This window comes from Heloderma suspectum, chromosome 4 (assembly GCF_057233095.1).
Source record: "Heloderma suspectum isolate Gila_16-S chromosome 4, 16-S_ref, whole genome shotgun sequence".
Lineage (NCBI taxonomy): Eukaryota > Metazoa > Chordata > Lepidosauria > Squamata > Helodermatidae > Heloderma > Heloderma suspectum.
Window position 1 is genome coordinate 157,440,918 of NC_139461.1, and position 20,988 is coordinate 157,461,905.

General features: G+C 43.3%; 1 protein-coding gene and 1 pseudogene across 1 annotated transcript; both read left to right on the plus strand.

Annotated features, from left to right (window-relative positions):
• The first annotated feature begins 5,814 nt into the window (after window positions 1–5,814).
• Window positions 5,815–13,958, plus strand: LOC146347549 (protocadherin alpha-3-like). Its single transcript, XM_084851543.1, has 2 exons — window positions 5,815–8,166; window positions 13,866–13,958. The coding sequence occupies exons 1-2, from the start codon at window positions 5,815–5,817 to the stop codon at window positions 13,956–13,958; spliced, it is 2,445 nt and encodes an 814-aa protein (XP_084707669.1).
• Window positions 13,959–14,220: 262 nt separating this feature from the next.
• LOC146347550 (protocadherin alpha-3 pseudogene) lies at window positions 14,221–20,988 on the plus strand (annotated as a pseudogene).

The following is a 20,988-nucleotide window of genomic DNA, read 5'->3' on the forward strand; positions in this document are numbered from 1 at the left end:
GAGATCACTTTCCCAGATGGGCTGGGGGGAAAAGCCACCTGTGTAGGTGTCATCTGTATACTCATGACACCACATCCTCAACTTCCAAATGATCTCTTCTAGTAGCATCTAAAAGATGGTAGGAGTACTACTATCAAGATGGATGGAGCCCAAGGCATCTCACAAGACAATTCGCAAGCAGTGGTGTAGTGGAGGGACACAGTGCCAGTAATACCCCAGAATTATTTGAGATTAGTCCTAACTTACCTCTGAAATCATTTATTTATACCTCAGCTAAGCCAACACCAATGTCTCTCCAGGAATGGCGACAACAGCGTGTGCTGGAACTATTTGAGATGGGGACAAATTAATAAATGCTATTCATTACACATCACAGTACGAGGGAATGGCTGTGTCGATGTAGACACAAAAGTGACACTAGATGCTCTCGAACTTTTGAACTGACACTCAATAACTCATAAAGAATCTGTGCTCAAAATCCTCTCATGGAATATTGCTGGATGGGCCAACGAACAATGGGACAATGATTTTTTGAAATATATTAAACAATAGGATATCATATTATTCCAAGAAACGTTGGCAAAGGCTAATATTGAATTAAGTGGTTACCACAAGACAACTTGTAAGCGGCAGTGTAACGGAGGGACACAGTTCCAGCACTTTTTGATTTGAAGGGATGCTGACATCATCTGTTCCCTGTTCCCTCTGAACTTAGCTGAAATCCTCAAAGTAGTTGGGGGACAATGATTTTTCCCAGCAACGATATATTGTCCCCTGTTGTTATGCAAAGTATTTTGGGGTGGCTTGGACTTGAATGGGCAATTAAGACCCATTAGTTTTACAAAAGACCAGCTCCTGGTGGAGATGAAAGCTGCTAGAACTGGTTGATAGGGATCAGCACAGCTGCTTGCGTTTCTGGACTCTCCGTGGGGATGTTGCTATGGGGACTGTCGTGATGAGGACCTGCACTTCAAAATTCACCATACACAACCACTTGTAAGAGCAGAACAGATGACACCCAACACCATCTCCTGAAACTACCCAGTTAGGTCAGATCAGAACCACAGCAAAACAGAACCCCCAATTCTCTGTTTTTCCAGCATTACATTCCAGAAGGATCTGGGGCTCCAGTTCTTCTGAGGCTCAGACCCTAATTGGACAAGAGCTGAGCCCCTGGTGCCTGGTGGGAATGGAGGATGGCACACTGGTAGTCAGGCTGTTCCCGGTGCCTCAAGGATGGAGCCCGATGGACATGCAGAGCACACAGCAAATGTTGGCAAGCCAAGCAGAACATAGCCGTCCCCCCCCCCTTAATTCTGGTTCTCACTCAGATTTCACTCCTTCCTTCCTCATAGACACTGAGAAGAAGGCTTAAACCTTATAGATTCAGGTCGAACCTCAACTATAATAGCCTTAGATGGAAAGTATATTGAAGCCACTGAGAGTTCTAGGAGAATGTGCAGGACCATGCTCCTATCTCCTGACACAGATTTTCTACTACTCGACAGCCACCAAAGCAGTCTGAACCCTGATCATAACTGGTCTAAAAAACCAATTTCTTCCCTGAGTCACTGCAGTCTAATGATTGGTGACAAATGGCAACCATCCACTCAATCTCCTTGTGCCAAAAGGGAGATGAGAGACTGGCTGACAGTAGTATTTTGGTGCTGTTGCTTTAAAGCCGACTCTCAGAATACCTCTAGAAAGAAACTCAACTCACATAACTAGAAAACTGGGAGGGAGTTGAGAGTGGCCTGAGCTTGGTAGAGGCCTATAGTTATAACAGATTTTATTAATTGTTGTGCATCATATAATAATCAGAGTTGATTTGCAGTCATGTCTCTACTCCAGGGGTGGGCAACTTGTGGCCCTCCACATGTTTTGGCTTATAACTGCGATCATCTCTCACCATTAGCTATGTTGGCTAGAACTGATGGGTGTTGAAGGTCAAAACATCTGGAGAGCCAGATGTTGCCCACCCCTGCTGTACTCCATCTTCAGGGACTATAAGGAAAGTTTATTTATTATTATATTTCAATACTGCCAATTAGTCAAAGTTCACTGGGTGGTTTACAAGAAAGGACCTGGTTACAGGTTACTTGATGGACCCCTTGCACCCGTACAAGCCTGTCTTCACCCTAAGGTCAGCTTCAGAGGCTCTGGTAGTAGACCTGCCCAAACTATTGGGTTGGCAAGCTTGCAAGACAGGGCCTTTTCAGTGGTGCCCCCCCATCTATGGAACTTCATCCTTAGAGATATACATTTGGGACCTTCTTTGTTTTTTTTTAGACAGGCCCTGAATAAATTTTTGTTTCAGTCTGCCTCTGGTTTGGGTGGGGTTTAATTATTGCTCTTGATTGCATTTTGATACATTCTGTTGGTTTAGGCTTTAGTTTTATTGTTTTGTTGTGGTATGCTGCTCTTCTCCTTATGGGAAGCATGATCCAATCCTGAAGCATCCTCATCTCAAGATAGATCAGCTTTCCCCAACCTGGTGCCCTTCAGATGTTTTGGACTACAAATCCCAGAATTCCGGATGATTGGCATGCTGGCAGTTAAAGTACCACTTGGGGCTCTCCTTGTGGTACCCCTTTGTTCTGTATACTTAACCACTTCTTGGAATCATGCCTTTTGTAATGCTTAGTCAGCTAGCTTTAATTCAATCAGGAGGGGAAGGAGGATAATTTCATTAGAGATATATGACTTTGCATTTACATGCTGTCCAAATCCTATTGGAATCCTATAATTTACAGTAATGCCTCTGGGAACCCCCCCCCCCCACTTTCCATTAGGGCCATATAGCATCATCCCTGAAGAAACTGAAATTCCTTCAGAAGCGGAATCTAGATTTTAATTTTCATAGAAACCATTTGGCTTAGTCTGTGAACAAGATTTACTGTAAAATAAAATGCAGCAAGTAATAGAATCACAGAGTTGGAAGGGGACATTTAGGACAGCGAATCAGTGCAGAGTGCAGGAATGCGCAGTGCTCAGTGCAGGAATCCAGTTTAAAGCATGGCTGATGGCTGTCCAGTCTTTGCTTGAATACCTCCAGCAACAGAGAGCCTGCAGTTGGTTCTATTGTCTGATTGCTCTGACTATTAGGAAGTTTTTCCTGATGTTCAACCGAAATCTGCCTTCCCATTATGTCCTCCGGTCTTGGATGACAGAGAACAGGTTGTGGCCCTATTCTGTGTGACAACCCTTTCAGTACTTGAAAAGTGCTATTATATCTCCTCTTAGTCTTCTCTTCTCAAGGCTAAACATACCCAGTTCCTTCAATCTTTTCTCACAGGACTTAGTTTCTAGTCCCCTGCTCATCTTTGTTGCCCTTCTCTGAACTTGTTCCAATTTATCTGAATCCTTCTTAAAGTATGGTGTCCAGAAACCTCACCAGTATTCAAGGTGAGGTCTGACCTGCACAAAGTAGAGTGGGACAATTATTTCCCATGATTTAGAAACTTCTATTGATGCAACCTAAAATTGCATTTGCCTTTTTTGCACATCACACTGCTGACTCATATTCAGTTTATGATCGGCTACTACACCAAGTACCTTTTCACATGTCCTATTGTCAAGCCAGATATCCCCCACCTTATACCTGTGCATTCGATTTCTCTTTCCTAATTAAAGAACTTTGCACTTGTCTCTGTTAAATTTCATTCTGTTATTTTCTGCTTGGTCTTCTAAAATTGGGTTATTGTAACCATCAAGATCATTTTGAATTCTGTTTTTGTCTTCTAAGATATTGGCTAAGATAAGTCTTCTAAGATATTGGCTATCTCAACCAATTTTGTGTCATCTGCAAATGTGATAAGCATTCATCACACCTCTTCCTTCAAGTCACTAATAAAAATGTTGAAGAGCAGAAGGCCCAGGACTGAACCCTGTGGCACCCCAATCAATACCTCCCCCTCGGTTTGATGAGGAACCATTGATGAGCATTCTTTGAGTACAGTTCTCCAGCCAGCTGTGGATCCACAGTGCCATCTAGCCCACACTTAACTAACTTGCTAATCAGAATATCATGGGACACTTTTTCAAATGCCCTGCTGAAGTCAAGATATACTATGTCTACAGCATTTCCATAATCTACCAAGGAAGTTATCAGATCAAACAATGAAATAAGATTAGTCTGGCAGGACTTCTTCTTGACAATCCCATGCTGGTTTCCAATGATCACTGCATTGGTGTCAAGGTGCTTACAGATAGAACACTTTATAATCTGCTCTAGAATTGTCTCTGGTATTGATGTCAGACTGACTGGTCTATAGTTCTCTAGATCTTCCTTTTTGCCCTTTCTGAAGATAGGGACATTTGGCCTCCTCCAGTCCTCTGGTACTTCACGTGTTCTCCAGGATTTCTCAAATATAACAGAGGTTCTGAGAGCCCATCTGCTAGCTCATTCAACACTGTATGATGCAATTCATCTGGATGTGGAGACTTGAACTTAAGGTGTTTCGATATTCCCTGGCCATCTCTCTTGCAACCTCAAGCTACAATCCTACCCCTGCTGTCTGTTTGTCACATATGCCAGATGGAATACAGATACTTGTTTGGGAGAAGACCAAGCCAAAATAGGAGTTAAACAATTTTCTTTGTCACCCGTCAGCATTTTGCCACCTTCATTGAGCAGTTGGTCTACCATTATGTTTGTCTGCCTTTTACTTTTAACATATCTAAGAAGTCCTTTTTGTTATTCTTAGCATCCCTTGCCAATCTCGGCTCATTCTGAGCTTTAGTCTTCTGGACACCATCTCTGCAATTCTGAGCTATCTGCCTGTACACTTCCTGTGTGACAGGTCACCTCCTTCTTGCACTTCCTCTATGTGTCCTTTATGATTTTTAGATCATTACCAAGCCACACTGTGGCTACACTGGCTTCTTCTGTTGTCTTTGTTTTCCCCCACTCATTGGGTTTTTTTCTGATTGAACCTTTAATATCTCCTTTTTTAGGAACTGCCATCCCCTTCCTTTCCTTTTTAAGAACATCTTGCATATAACTATATTCTCCATAATGCCTAGGAATATCTCAGTGAATAGTTGCTGATTTTTAAAGGGTTTCTTTTTTATTACTATCCACTAACTTTGGAATATTGTAGAAGAACAGAGTTCAAAGTAGTCCAAGAACGAAAACATTTTCTCCTGTAACCTCACTAATTTAACAATGAATGTAAATGAAATCAGGGTTACTAAAAACCATGAAAAAGACATACAATCCTAATTTGGCTAATAAATGAAATATTAGTCAAATATACATTTATTGGTTTATATTTAAACTAGCATTGTCCAACTGAAACCTTGTAAATCTGAATACTTTAGTCCTGGACTGTGAGATGGGTTGCTCATCATCTGTGACAGGTGTTTTTTTAAAAAATTGTAACAAGGTTTGGTTCATAGTTATAATTTCGGGGAAGAAAAACACCCCTAAACTATTAACAAAATAATTAAATATAAAGTAGAAGTATGGGCTGTAAAACACTAGAGGAGTGTATAGAAGAGGAGAAAGAATTTGGTAAAACATCCTGCCCCCTCCAGTCAAACCACCGGTGCTTCTGAATTCAGACACATGATGTCGCCCTTGCCTACAAAATTTGTTTGGGAACCTGAGGGAATGTCTTGCTGCACCCACAGATGAAAAGCAAATCATTTGATGCAAGAATCCAGGGGAAAAACACCAAATGTCATCAAACAGAATGTAATGAGATGCAACCCTTTTTATTGTGACAAAACAGATTCCAGAGCAGTTCTTATTCGCCAAAGGATGGATTCATAGTATCAGGGAGCACCCTATTTTTTGCTTCATTTGACTCGATGGAAAGAAGGCAGCTGCTGCAGCTGATTCTGTTCCACACAGCCTGGTTGGTGGGGAGCAGCCAGCTCCATTATTCCGTGCTGGAGGAATCCCAGCATGGTGCCTTTGTGGGCCACATTGCCCAGGATCTGGGTCTGGAGGTGGATGAACTGGTGCCTCGGATGTTCCGGATGGTTTCCAAAGATCCTAGGGACTATTTTGAGGTAAATGTACAGAATGGGATTTTGTTTGTGAATTCCCGGATAGACCGGGAGGAGCTGTGTGCCCAGAGTCCCATGTGTACCATTCATCTAGAAGTGATTGTGGATAAACCCCTGAGGGTCTTCCATGCAGAGGTTGAGATCAGGGACATAAATGACAATGCTCCCATTTTTCCAGTAAATGAACACCAACTGTTTATTTTAGAATCTAGGTTGTCAGGCTCCTATTTCCCACTGGAGGGAGCTTCGGATGCCGATATTGGTTCGAATGGTCTGCTATCCTACCACCTTAGTCCAAATGGTTATTTTCAGCTACGTGAAGAGAAGCACGGTGGCCACAGAAAATCTTTAGCACTGGTGCTACAGAATGCCCTGGACCGAGAGAAATCCCCTGTCCACCATTTATTACTTACTGCCACTGATGGAGGACAACCAGAGCTAAGTGGCACAATGCAGCTGGAGATAACTGTCCTAGACGCAAATGATAATGTCCCTATGTTTAATCAGTCTGTATATGAGGTGAATCTGCTAGAAAATAGCATGGTGGGAACATCAGTACTTACAGTAATGGCTTATGATTTGGATGAAGGATCTAATAAAGAAATACTGTATTCCTTCAGCAATATGGTGTCCGCCCATTTAAGACACACTTTCTCTATCGATTCAAGCACAGGAGAAATCAAAACAAAAGGAGAGATAGACTTCGAAGACATTAACTTTTTTGAATTGCAAGTTGAAGCTGCTGATCAAGGATCATACTCTCTGATTGGACACTGCAAAGTTCTGATCCAGGTTTTGGATGTGAATGACAATGCTCCAGAAGTGTCTGTGACATCCCTGTCTGTGCCAGTGATGGAAGACTCTCCGCTGGGAACAGTGGTGGCCCTGATCAGTGTCTCAGACAGGGATGGAGGCATCAATGCTCAAGTGAGCTGCATGCTATGGCCTCCTGGGCTCCCCTTCAAGCTACTGTCCACCTTCAAGAATTACTACTCGCTGGTGCTGGCTGAGCTCCTGGATCGAGAACAGGTGGCAGAGTACAGGTTGACAGTGACAGCCCAAGACCAAGGGGCTCCCTCTTTGTCAGCCTCCAACAGCCTAGTGGTGCCAATTGGTGATGTGAATGACAATGCACCTACCTTTGGTCAGCCTTTCTACACAGTCTTTGTGAAGGAGAACAACCCACCTGGTGCCCACATCTTCACAGTGTCTGCCTCAGACCCAGATGTGGCTGAGAACTCCTTGGTCAGCTACTGGATGGATGAGCAGCTCTGGCCCTTGTCGAGCTACGTCTCAGTGCACTCGGAGAGTGGGAAGCTCTATGCCTTGCAGCCCTTGGACTACGAGGAGCTGAAGCTGCTGGAGTTCCAGGTGAGGGCCAAGGATGCCGGGCTGCCCTCCTTGAGTGGCAACGTGACAGTGCAGGTCTTCATGGTGGATGAGAATGACAATGTGCCTGCTGTGTCCAGGGCAGTAGAGGCGCCCATCATGCTGATGGTTCCTGTGGCTGCTGGGCACATGGTGGGCAAGGTCCATGCCCTTGATGCTGACTCTGGCTACAATTCATGGCTCCGCTATGAACTTCATGAAGGAAGTAGTAGCTCCTGGAGAGTGGGGCTTTACAGTGGTGAGATTAGCACTGTACATGCTCTGGATGAGGCAAATGATATAGGCAGCAGCGTGGCTCTGTGGGTGCTGGTGAAGGACCATGGCCAGCCTGTGCTGTCAGCCACAGCCACACTGAGTATATCTCTGGTAGCAAGCACCCAGGCTGTTCAGGCTGATGCTCACCTTCTCAGGATGGGAGGGAGCCCAACAGCTCTGGTGGACAGTACAAATATCTATCTGATCATTGCCATCTGCTCAGTGTCTAGCTTGTTCCTTCTGGTAATCGTTGTGTATGTGACCCTGAGGTGCCAGGCTCAGCTCAAGGATGCTGCAGTGCATGGCCCTGGCACAGCCACACTGGTGTGTGCCAGCCACATGGGCAGCTGGTCCTATTCACAACGCCACAGCCGCAACTTGGGATGTGTGGCTGGAGAAGCTGGTATCAAGAGTGATCTCATGGTTTTCACTCCCAATATTCCTGTCTTTGCTATGAATGCAGAGGCAGAAAATGCAAAGGAGCTTATTCCAAATTCATCTGGAGAGGTAAGTGAGGTGGAAGCCTTAAGATCCTTGCACTCTTGTATTCCTTTATGATTTGAATATATTGAATTGGAGTACTGGCCAGCTGTTGCACATGCTGCAGCTTGAAAACGCTGTACATATTTTTATGTTTATTTTGGTTTCACTTAATTTAATTTCTTGCCTACCTTCCCATCCAGCTTTGCTTAAAAATCTCAATGGAATATTGCATGCTGATGTAGTTTGGTGGAAAGAATATAGGAAGCTGGGGCAGATATTGGGGTCCTGCTCTAATATCTGCCTCAGTCTCTGGGCAACTGTGACATTCATGAGTTTCAGTTGGTTGTTTGGTTTCAAATTAGCATCATCAGTGTGGAAATGTCTGTATTTTCTATGAGCTGTAGTCACATTTTCAGTTGGTATCCTGTATTACTAATGAGTTATTATGGATAAAATATATTTCCATTCAAAAAACTATTGGACAGGATCTAGCAAAATTTGAGAAAAATTGGCTTCAGTGCCAATTTAGATGCATTGTGATGATGACATAACAAGAAGAATACAAGAAATGGATTCAGATCTCCAACAGGCCACAAATTGCACAGGGTGGCCTTTGGCAATTCATTATCTCTCAGCATAATCTACATCACAGGGTAAGGATAAAACAAGATAACCTCATGTATGACATTTTGAGCTCCTTGGAGGTAAACAAAATGTGAATACAAAAATATGATAAGTAGACAAAATGTTATAAATAATTAAGAACAGAACATCATCAAAATATATGGACAGAAGATCATCATGAAAACGTATGCAATAGTAACATTTGCAATAGCAACAACACTTTCCTATTATTTCTTCTTAAAATAACTTTCTAGTTCTGCTAACTGACTAAAGTGATTTACAGTTGGATCCTTTGAATGTTTACATGGAAGTAACTCCCACTTTGTTCAAACATGCACAGGACTGTGTGGCCTTAATCAATTAACTATCTTGCTTTTAAGAAATTAACGGATAATTTGCAATTCAAATGTTACAGAATGCATCTGACATTTTGGATCTATACTGAAGGTGCTAATGTGAAAAATTAAATATAGACAGATAATTGAATATATAGAAGAGAGTGTTAAAAATATTGTCTAATTCAAGAGAGATCAACTGTAGTATTGTCAGTGCTGATTTCCCACTACCAGGGGCAAGCATTCTCATTCTAATTTCGGTACCATATTTTACTCTGAGAGCAATCTGCTATTGCAATCCTTCCTTCTATGAAATGAACTAATTATATGACAAGCTATTTTAAATAGTTTAGGCAAAGGAATCCTAGATTTTAAAATCCTGTTCTTACATCAGAGCTCATGTTTATTACTTAGGGAACAATCCTATGGCCCCTAGACAGAGTCTGAGGGGGCAGAGAATAATGTGGATTCCTGGATCCGAGATGAGAGACAGTGCTCTGACCACAGATCCAGGAATCCGCACTCCCTGCCCCCTCCCCCTCACAGCCAGTGCAGAGAGAAATATGCCGGCTGCCTGAGGTCACAAAGGCAACTTTGGAGAGGAGTTAAAGGGGGCGTGCCAGTGGGCGGGGCAGGGACTGGAGAAGCTGGGATTCAATGTATCCCGAGGTCTCCCAGCCTCCTTTTCTCCTGCTCTGATGTGTCCCAGCTAGGTGGGTGAAAAAGCCTGTGTAGCTATAATGCAGAGTTGGAGGAACACAGAGGCGAAGATCGGCTCTGCTGCTCTTCCCACTTTGCATAGGATTTTGAGTTCAGAGGCTTATGGGCATTGCCATAGGATTGCGCCCTTAGTAAATTAAGCAGTGCTAGAACTCAATCACTGTTTTGCTGTTGACAACAGCAGGATGTGAACTGAACACGAAGAGGGACTATACAGTAGCAAAATATACTGCTGTATGATTCATGAATTCAGCAGTCCTCAACATAAGTGGGAGCTTTTTCACTGAGGTTAAGTGGTATATGGGCCACATAGTTTATAACTAAGAACATGCTTTTAAAATATTCTTGATGGGGTAGGCTAATGCAAGAAAAGGCATTTGTCAAGTGTCACCCGGTAACAGAAGCACAGCATTAGTTGTGAAGGGGCTAGTAAGTTTGTGATCAAAATTTAATGACCTGGTTCACATGACACAACAGCCCACCATGGGTTAATTTACCCACAGGGGCTGTCATGTCACGCTGGGAGCCCGTGGGTGTCATTTTTGCATGGCACCCATAGGTTCCTGGCTTGCCATGGGTTGTTGTGTCACGAGAACCCAGGTGGCAGGAGTTGTTTGAGGGTTAGACAACCCATTGTCTAATCCTCAAACAACCTCTGCTGCCTGTGTTTGCACAACACAACAACCCATGGCAAACTGGGCACTTGCGGGTGCCATGCAAAAATGGTGCCTGCAGGTGCCCAGCACAAAGCAACAGCCCCTGCAGGTAAATTAACCCATGGTGGGCTGTTGGGTCATGCAAACCAGACCATTATCTTCCTCTTGTGCACAATTTTAAAATGTGAGAATCATTTTTGTAAAAGGAACATCATGGGCATGATTCAAGTTAGAAATCGCAGTAAATCCTTGACTTTCGATACTGTGTGGATATCAAGTGTCTTCATTTGATAATAAAGTAAAACCAAAGGATAGAAAGCTCTGAATGACACGACCAAGCTGTCTGTGTTTCTGCACACACTTGTTTAATCAATGGCATTTCTGAAAATCATTACAGTAAATGGAAAAGTTTTAAAAAAAAAAGTGAAGCAGGAGGTGGTGGCTTGGCTTGCTCATGGGTGATGAGCAAGCCAACCTGATCATGAATGATCTGGAATTAGGAGCGAGCAATGAAGTGGCCAAGTTTGCAGATGACTCCAAATTATTGAGGGTGGTTAAAACAAAAACAGATTGTGAAGTGCTCCAAAAGGATCTCTCCAAACTGGGAAAATGGGCATCCAAATGGCAAATGCAGCTCAGTGTAAGCAAGTGTAAAGTGATGCACATTGGAGCAAAAAATCTCAACTTCACACATATGCTGAAGGGATCTGAGCTAGTGGTGACTGACCAAGAAAGAGATCTTGGATGACGCTTGATGAAAGTGTCAACCCATTGTGCAGCTGCTGTAAAAAAAGGCAAACTCCATGTTAGGCATAATTAGTGAAGGAATTGAGAATAAAACTGCCAATATCATGCTGCCTTTATACAAATCTGTGGTGCGACCACACTTGGAATCCTGGATACAGTTTTGGTCACTACACCTAAAAGAAGATATTGTAGAGCTGGAAACAGTGCAGAAAAGGGCAACTAAAATGATCAAGGGGCTGGAACAACTTTCCAGTACTTCTTCACATGGCACATAGTTAAACTATGGAATTCACTACCACAAGATTTAGTATGGTCACCAATTTGGATGGCTTCACAATGAGACTGGACAAATTCCTGGAGGAGAAGGCCATCAATGGCTACTTGTCCTGATGGGTATATGTTACTTCCAGTATCAGAGGTAGTATGCATATGTACACCAGTTGCTGGGGAACATGGGTGGGAGGGTGCTGTTGCACCCATGTCATGGTTGTGGGTTTCCCATGAGTAGCTGGCTACTGTGTACACAAAATGCTGGCTAGATGGAGGCTTGGTCTGATCCAGCATGGCTCTTCTGATGTTCTTATGTGATGAGAGATGGTGTGATGTAGTGGATGGAAGCTTGTATTGGGCTGGGACAAGATCCCCACTCCGCCTTGAAATACACGGAGTGTCCTTGGGCCTGTCACTATTTCTAGCCTAACCTGCCTCATAGGGTTATTGTGAGAATAATAAAGGGGGAACACATGTGTGCTGCTCTGAGCTCCTTGGAGGTTAGGTTGGACGGAAACATAGTTAATGAAGCGACCCGCCAAGGGAAAAGAGGTCCAACTCTAGATACTTACGAATTTATCAAAGGGATACATTTCCCCAATTTATCAAAGGGAAAATAACTCCCTGTTCTCAAAAAGGTCCTTTACAATGCAATCCTCTATATGTCTGTTCAGAAGTAGGCTCCACTGAGTTCAGTAGGACTTACTTCCAGGTAAAGATGTACAGGATGCAGCCTAATGCTCACTTACTTGGGAGTAAGTCTGACTGAACTCAGTGGGGCTTACGAGTAGATTTATATAGGATTGCATTGTTCATATTATTTAAATAATTCCGTACATCCGTAAGCTTTGACAGATGGAGCAAAAAAGAAAAGAAAAAAAGAATATTTCTCTGGATAGAATCAATTCACGCTCTGAATGAGAGATTCTATCAATAAAGTATGCACTGAAACTGTTGATTTCTTACTGTTGCTTTGGGGTATATACAACTGAAGTACCTATATAGAGCATTATGGAGCTAAATTATAGAATCATAGAGTCATAGAACCATAGAACCATGGAATAGTAGGGTTGGAAGGGGCCTATAAGACCAGTGAGTCCAACCCCCTGCTCAATGCAGGAGTCCAAGTCAGAGCATCCCCAACAGATGGCTGTCCAGCCTCGTCTTGAATGCCTCCAGTGTGGGAGAGCTCACCACCTCCCAAGGTAATTGGTTCCAGTGTCATATTGCTGTAACACTCAGGAAGTTTCTCCTGATGTTCAGCTGGAATCTGGCTTCCTGTAACTTGAGCCCATTATTCCGTGTCCTGCACTCTGGGATGATGGAGAAGAGATCCTGGCAAATTATGCTGCCCTTTTGGATACATGGGAGTCTTCATATGTAAATTGTATCTAACTGCAGTTTATTCTTTTGGACTGTGTTCTGTTCTTACATTCTTAAAATATACATTACTTGTTCAGAGTCTTTCCATGGTGTAGGACTGTTCGGTTACCCTTTTGGTGGTTTTCCTATTCCTTTTGCAGTCCCCTTCCTCCCCACCTGTTCTATTTTATGTATCCTTTGCATGCTTCACCTGGAGCTCAAGCTCTATAAGCACCCCTTCCATGGAACCTGGCCTCTGCTCTTAGCACGTCTCTTTCTGGAGTGCATAGGTTGGTTCTTGTGGGTAAATGATTCTGCTTCACAGTGAGTTAGAACAGAAAACTGTTTTACTGCTTTTCACTCTCTGTTTCCATTAGTGTAATACTGAAACCTATGGAAACTGAGAGATGGAAATTATTATGGAGAAGGTAGAGAAATGTGATGTAGAGTGCCATTGTTTCAGATACTTCCATTGACACTGTACTTTCCACAGGGAAAACCCATGTTGATTAAATATAATTAAATATTAGATACAGCTGAAAACTCAAGCCACGTTTAGATTTGTTAGGGGAATTAGGATTTCAGGATAGAACGATGATGACGATGGTTATTATTATATAGCACCTTCACTGTATGCGGCATTTTACAGAGTACATGGGGACAAGTCCCTGCCCCAAGGAGCTCACAATGTAAAATTCAAAACACAGAGGAAACATTTTGCTCTATTATTCATGGAGCAAAATGAAACTCACTGAGTGCACAGCATCCGCATGTGTTAGGTAGAAAGGATATTTTGCAACGTCCATTCTCCTGTTTATCTGTTGTGACCCATCCCCTTCTTCTGGGACTTCAGGGATTCCCATGACTAGCATGTGGTTTGCACCCTTTCTTTTTCTTCCTTGACTTAGCAGATGGGTTTTCTCTTGTTTGCCATATTTAAGGTCTGGAAGAAATAACCTCCCGCACCCCTTCAGACTAGGGACTTGAGGCTTTCCCCCTTTCCTCGTAGTTGTGGCTTATCGGCAACCTTGCTGGAGCCATACAGACTGTGCAAGTCCATTTAGCTATATGCTGTGACCACAGCCATCATGGTACAGACTGACGGGAGAAGCGTGGACTGGTGGCAAGACAGACTTGCCTTTGGGACAGGCCCTTTTGGTCCTTTGCAAAAAACACAGTGAACGAAAAATTACCAGTACCATGGATCTCAAAAAAGATAATGTCTAAAAAGGGCAGTACAATTCTAGCAACATGTAAAAGCAGAGGCTACAACCCAAAGTATTTTTAATCTAATTTTGGCCAATTAAAGTACTCCACCTACCCTGTGGATTGCATTTTTAGATTTTTAAAAGAAAATAATTAACATGATATACTTAAGACAAGGAACAATTGAACAATTCAAGGAACAATATTACAGTGTAATATATCACCCAACTTCACATGAATTCTAGAATGTAATTAATTAATACTCGAGTAAAAGAAATAGAGGAAATAAAAAAATTAAAAGGAATGGAAATCAGAATGCCTTTTATACCAATTGTCACAAGATGTCGCTGCCCACTGAAAATCAAAATGCTTGTTTGATACAAAGATCCAAGCCCCTCCCAGCTATACAAGAAGAGCAGAGGCTGTGAGACGACAGGATGGATACAGCAGCGTAACATTTGGCTGTTCCCCAACATTTAATGCCAACATTAGATAGTGGATTTAATTTTAAAAACTAGGAATTAAACCTACCTTAGTTATGGTTGTTTTGCTCCAATGGTGTCGAGTGAGAAGGCAACTGCTGCAGGTTTTTTTCCTCAGCATGGCTTGGGAGGTGGGGAGCGGCCAGCTCCATTATTCTGTGCTGGAGGAATCCCAGCACGGCACCTTCGTGGGCCGCATCGCCCAGGACCTGGGGCTGGAAGTGGATGAGCTGGTGCTTCGGATGTTCCGGATGGAGTCCCAAAGCCAAGGGGATTATTTAGAGGTAAATGTTCAGAATGGGATTTTATTTGTGAATTCCCGGATAGACAGGGAGGAGCTGTGTGCCAAAAGCCCTGTGTGTGCCATTCACCTGGAGGTAATTGTAGATAAACCTCTGAGGGTCTTCCATGTAGAGGTGGAGATCAAGGACATAAATGACAATGCCCCTACATTCCCTCGAAAGGAACAAAATGTCTTTGTTTCAGAAATTAGAATGCCTGGATCATTTTTCCCACTGGAGGGAGCTTCTGATGCAGATATTGGTCCCAACTCTCATCTCACCTATACCCTCAGCCCCAATGAATACTTTACTCTAGACGTTCAGAGGAAACATGATGAAAGTAAATCCTTAGGACTGCTGTTAAAGATCTCTCTAGACAGAGAGGTCAAGGCTATGCATCGCTTGCTGCTCACAGCCATAGATGCGGGGAAACCAGAGCTCAGCGGCACAGCGCAGCTAGTGATTTCTGTGCTTGATGAAAATGACAATACACCTGCCTTTAATCAATCAGTTTATAAAGTCCAAATGGCAGAGGATGTTCGAAGTGGGACATTAGTGATTAAGTTAAATGCCACAGATTTGGATGAGGGAATCAATAAGGATGTTACGTATTCATTTCAGACCCATGTGCCTGTTAAATTAAAAAATATATTTACCTTAGATTCAGTTAATGGTGAAATAAGAACTAAAGAAAAATTAGATTTTGAGAAAGATCACCAGTATGAGATTCAAGTACAAGCTAGTGATAAAGGGAGCAATCCCATGACCGGATATTGCAGTATTGTCATCGAAGTGCTTGATGTCAACGACAATGCCCCCGAGATGTCACTAAAGTCCCTGTCAGTGCCAGTGCCAGAGGACTCCCTGCCTGGGACGGTGGTGGCCCTGATCAGTGTGTCAGATCAGGACTCAGGGGCCAATGGGCAAGTGAGCTGCTCCCTGCACCCCACTGGGCTCCCCTTCAAGCTAGTGTCCACCTTCAAGAATTACTACTCGCTGGTGGTGGCTGAGCCCCTGGATCGGGAGCAGGTGGCAGAATACAAACTGGTCATAAGAGCCCAAGACCAAGGGGCACCATCCCTGTCAGCCACCAGCAGCCTGGTGGTACCCACTGGTGATGTGAATGACAATGCACCCGCTTTTGCTCAGCCCTCCTACACGGTCTTTGTGAAGGAGAACAACCCGCCAGGTGCCCACATCTTCACAGTGTCTGCCTCAGACCCAGATGTGGCTGAGAACTCCTTGGTCAGCTACTGGATGGACGAGCAGCTCTGGCCCCTGTCGAGCTACGTCTCAGTGCACTCGGAGAGTGGGAAGCTCTATGCCCTGCAGCCCTTGGATTATGAGGAGCTGAAGCTGCTGGAGTTCCAGGTGAGGGCCAAGGATGCTGGGCTGCCCTCCTTGTGTGGCAACGTAACGGTGCAAGTCTTTGTGCTGGATGAGAATGACAATCCACCTGCAGTGTTTGGACTGGCTCAGGAAGTGCCTGTTCTGCTAGTGGTTCCTGTGATGGCCGGACATGTAGTGGGCAAGATCCATGCCCTGGATGCTGACTCAGGCTACAATGCATGGCTGCGCTATGAAATGCATGAGGGGACCAATGGTCCTTGGCGAGTGGGGCTGCACAGTGGTGAGGTCAGCACTACGCGTGTCCTTGATGAAGGAGATGTTAGTGGTAGCAGACAGAATCTGCTGGTGCTGGTGAAGGATCATGGGAAGCCAGTGTTGTCAGCCACTGCTACACTGAGTGTGTCCCTGGTGGCAAGCACCCAGCTCATCCACAGTGATGCTCACCTTCCCAGGATGGGAGGGAGCCCAAAGCCCTTGGTGGACAATGTCAACAAATACTTGATCATCGCCATCTGCTCAGTGTCCAGCTTGTTTCTGCTTGCAGTCATACTATACATTGCTTTGCGATGCCAGTCCCAGGCAAAGGAGGCCATGATGTATGGTCCTGGCACAGCCACACTGGTATGTGCCAGTGAAGTGGGAAGCTGGTCATATTCAAATTGTCACAGCCACATCTTGGCGGGAGTGAGTGGTGAAGCTGGCATCAAGAGTGATCTCATGGTTTTCAGCCCCAATATTCCTCCTCCAGGCAGTGAAAAACAGGAACAAATACTTAGTGATTCATCAGTGCAGGTGAGTCACACATTTTAAAGAACATCTGGGTGTTTTTTAAATCATATTCAATTGTAGTCATTGTTCATTCCATCCCCATCACCACTGAGAATGCTTGCTGTGATGTGAGTGAGGAAAGGACTTTCCAGTGTCAATTGTCTTAGATCTTCAATGGCGCAATCCTATGCATGTTTAGACAGTCATGCTCTTCCTCTTGTAACTAGGAGCCTGGGATAAGGATGCATTTCTCCAGCTGCTTTAAATCCATTCAGTAAGTTCAATGGTGACCAGATGAGTATCTCATGCACATTCGTATCCAGATGCACATCCACGTCAGTGGAGGTTGCAAATCTCCTGTGCTGGTTTGGGGTACTGGAAATTAGCCTAGATTTGTCAGAACAGACTATTTAAATATAAGCATTCTGATTTGTCTACTTTGTATGCATAGTCATGGAAGATATTACATTCATTGTGGAATGCAATATGAATGTGGAAGCCATTACATTCATTCATTCATTCTTTCCTGAGGGCTGCTGTACATAATCACCAGTTCTGTTTGGTAAAGTTGAGCTATACCACTTTGGACTGCAGATAGGAGATAGAATGTTTGATTGTTTTAGAAAAGAAAGCAAACAAACTAACAAACACTTCCCTTCAAGCAAGCTGAACATATAAGAGTAGCATTTTAGGGAGAAGGTTTCCAGCCTAGGCCTTTCCCTGACATTGTTTAATACATGAGGGAGCGAACATTCACACACCTGATACTCCCCCCCCATTTCAAGTGGTACAGCCCAGCAACAAATTCTTCATGTGATGCTCCTTATCATGTCTTTTGCATTAGTCATGTAGCCATGTTTTGCTTTATCAATGACCATACTTTCAATTATATTTGTCAGAAATTGTTCACATCCAGCAGTCAGGGACGGGTTTTGTTGGGTGGCAAAGGGGAGCATATAGAAGTGGGGAAGGTGTCCTTTTCTGGGCTCATTGCACAGGGGAGAAAAAGAGGGCAGGTAGTAGTGGCCAAGCAAATGGATGAGTTACCGGTCGTGGTAGCAAGCACAGACAGTAGCCACTACTGCTGCCTGCCCACTCCCTCTGTGCAATGGCCAGGGAGGAGGAGGAGCTAATATCTTGCTGAGGGCCCCAAAACCTGGAACTGGCCCTGGATTCATAAGACATTTACGATGGCCAGAAAGGAGCTAGATTTTCTCCATTTTCATAAGGTGGAACAGAAGATGAATTTGCATAATCAAGATTTTTTGTGAATTTGGAAATAAGCCTAGTAAAATGTTGACATGGAAACTAGTAAAATGACAACAGGACATTGTCATTTAAAAAAAACAGTAAGGACAGTAGCAATAGCTATTGTCATGAAACAGAAGAAATATCACCATTTTTTTAAAAATAAAAGAGCAATCCTATGCTGCTAGACAGTGTCTAGATGGCCATAGGATTTTTCAGTTTCTGGGAACTGAGCTTGGTTCCCAGAAACTGCACTCCCTTCCCCCTTATAGGCAGCATGGTTCTTCAGTTATGTCTCCATGCTCATAATTGCAGTGCTTCCCGGGGGTCTGGAGGGGAGGAGACTGTTGAAGCATTGTTATGATGCTTCCTATGCACCCTCTGGCCTACCCCCCTGCTCTGATGTCCTCAGCTAGACTGTGAAAATCTGCTGTCTGGCTGCAAATGCAGGGCAGCAGGAGCATGGCAGCGTAGATCCCCTCTGTGCTCTGCCTGCCGTGCATTAGATAGTCAGCCACCTCCCAGTTTGGAGGTAGTCAACTATCCCGATAGGACTGCGCCCTAAAAGATTTATGTACATTAGAAATATCATCCTAAGAAAATATTAGGAAATCTCTGAATAGGTTAAATAACCCTAAAATTAGTCACTTAAATAGAATTCTCCAGGAGTACAAAATTCCATTGAAAGCATTGAAAGGTAATATGGTTGAGATGGCTTACCAGCAGAATTCTACAAAAAAAATTCAGCAATTCTCTCATCTGCTGTCACTCAAGTTTATTATGAATCTATCAAGTTATGTAAGATTTTTTTCCACTTGGAATTATGTGAAATGGATACCTATACATATACTGTACAAGGAAAAGACTTGTAAGTCTTGTAAGGAAAAATCTCTACCAGATTTTTTTTACATCCATTTCACTTATTAGTACAGACACTCCATGTGTTACTCACAAGAGGAGGCATCCATGCAATGATGGGGAGTGGAGTCATACTACCGGCTCTGCTACTAGCACTAAATATACTACTGGCTCCGCTCGTCACACATCCCTGCATGGATGTCTGCAGGGATGAAAGCTGCTCATGCATATGCTTCCATGCGATTAGGGCTCTCATGCAATTGGGCAGCAGCTCTTGCAAAGCCTGCCTTCCTGCAGACGTGCGTGCCAATATGTGGGTGTCTAGAGACAGACCCAGTGGTGCACCTGATGTCAAGGATGGGGCCCTAGTTACCATCAGTGTGTGGAGTCACCTTCACAGGAGTAACACATGAAAGAGGGCTTATGAGATCCTGTCAGCAATACCCATCGACATTCTACATGAAACAAACTTTTCTATGGAAAAGAATAAATGGACACAAATCTGACATAAGAAACAGCAATATTAAAAAACAAAGAGGGAGAGAACACTTCAGCCTTCCAGGACGCTCTGTCAGTGACCTTAGAATGGCCATTGGTAAGCAAAGAAATTTCAGTGGGAGACTGGAGTGAGAGACTGCTAAATTACAATTGAACCTCTTGATGAATTGTATCTCCAGAAGCTTAAATCAGGATAATGGATTTTTATCACACCATATGTGTTAATTGGCTTACCTAGTGCTAGGACATTTGTGTTATCAGCAGCAACTAATTAATTGCTGTTAATAATCACTGTCAGAACTCTCTGCATTTAGTTTCCTTTTGGTCTCACTATTTACAGTTCGTCCCCCCTTACCTCCCCCACTTATATACCTTAAACTCTCAGTAACATTTTATATGTACTCAGTAACACTTTATGAATATGTTATGCCAAGATGAAGGGTGTTATAGTGCAAGAAAGCTTATGCCAGAATAAATGTGTTAGTCTTTAAGTTGCCACAAGCCTCTTTGTTTTTTATAAGATCCTGTTGTCCATAAAGATGGTAAACTTGGTAGCTTTCTTTATCATATTGATCTTGATCAAATGAGATTTATTAAAGCTAGTTACTTATTTGATAATATTGGAAGAATTATTATTTCAAAGAAAAAATAAGAAACAGTGTGCCAACCATTTTGATGTTACTTGACGCACAGAATGCCTTTGATAGACTAGAATGGACATTTTTGAGTGATTCTTGGAAGAATATGAGTTAGGAAAAATATTTAAGCAATGGTATAGAATGCTATACAATTACTAGGTATATTGATTCTGATAAATGGAAATTATTGAGAACATTTTTTTCTCCAGAGAAGCTCTCTCCTAGGCACTGGGTATAAAGACCTTTCCTACAGAGTGGAGTGTCAGGGCAACAGAGATATACAAATAATCAATACAATCCAAAGCAGCAATGCAGTTACATTACTGGCAGATGCCATTGTTTTAATTACTGACTCTGTTAACTCAATTGAGAAAGTACAAAGAATAGTACTAAAGTATAGTAAGGCATATGGATATCAAGTACATGTAGGTGAATTTGAAATAGTAGCAATAAATGTACTCAAGTTCAAATTAAACATATCTCTGTAAATACTAGTGATTGGTGGTGAGCTTCTCCTAGCTCCTATTGGGTTGGCTCAGAAACAAGCTGAGCTACTTACCCCAGATCAGGAAATAGCTTGTTTTGTTTCTGAGCCAATCCAAATTTGGATTCCACCCAACCTCACCCCTGTGAGCAGCAAACCCTAATCTTCCCTCCCTTTCACCCTGCTCCCTTCACTGCTTGAGCAGACCTCCAGCAGTGGTGTCAAGCTGCAGGAAGTGGGTACAGGCAAGGGAGATAACTCTTTCCCGCCTCCCTCCCTCTGCTGGTTACAGGTTGCCACTGCTGCCAGTGTTTCATAA

What these genes read in the sequence shown, in the direction of transcription:
- LOC146347549 (XM_084851543.1), top strand. Translation starts at nt 5,815, where the DNA reads ATGGAAAGAAGGCAGCTGCTGCAGCTGATTCTGTTCCACACAGCCTGG. An exon ending in TTCCAAATTCATCTGGAGAG is followed by an intron (nt 8,167 to 13,865) that starts GTAAGTGAGGTG and finishes CTTTCCTCGTAG; the next exon opens with TTGTGGCTTATCGGCAACCT.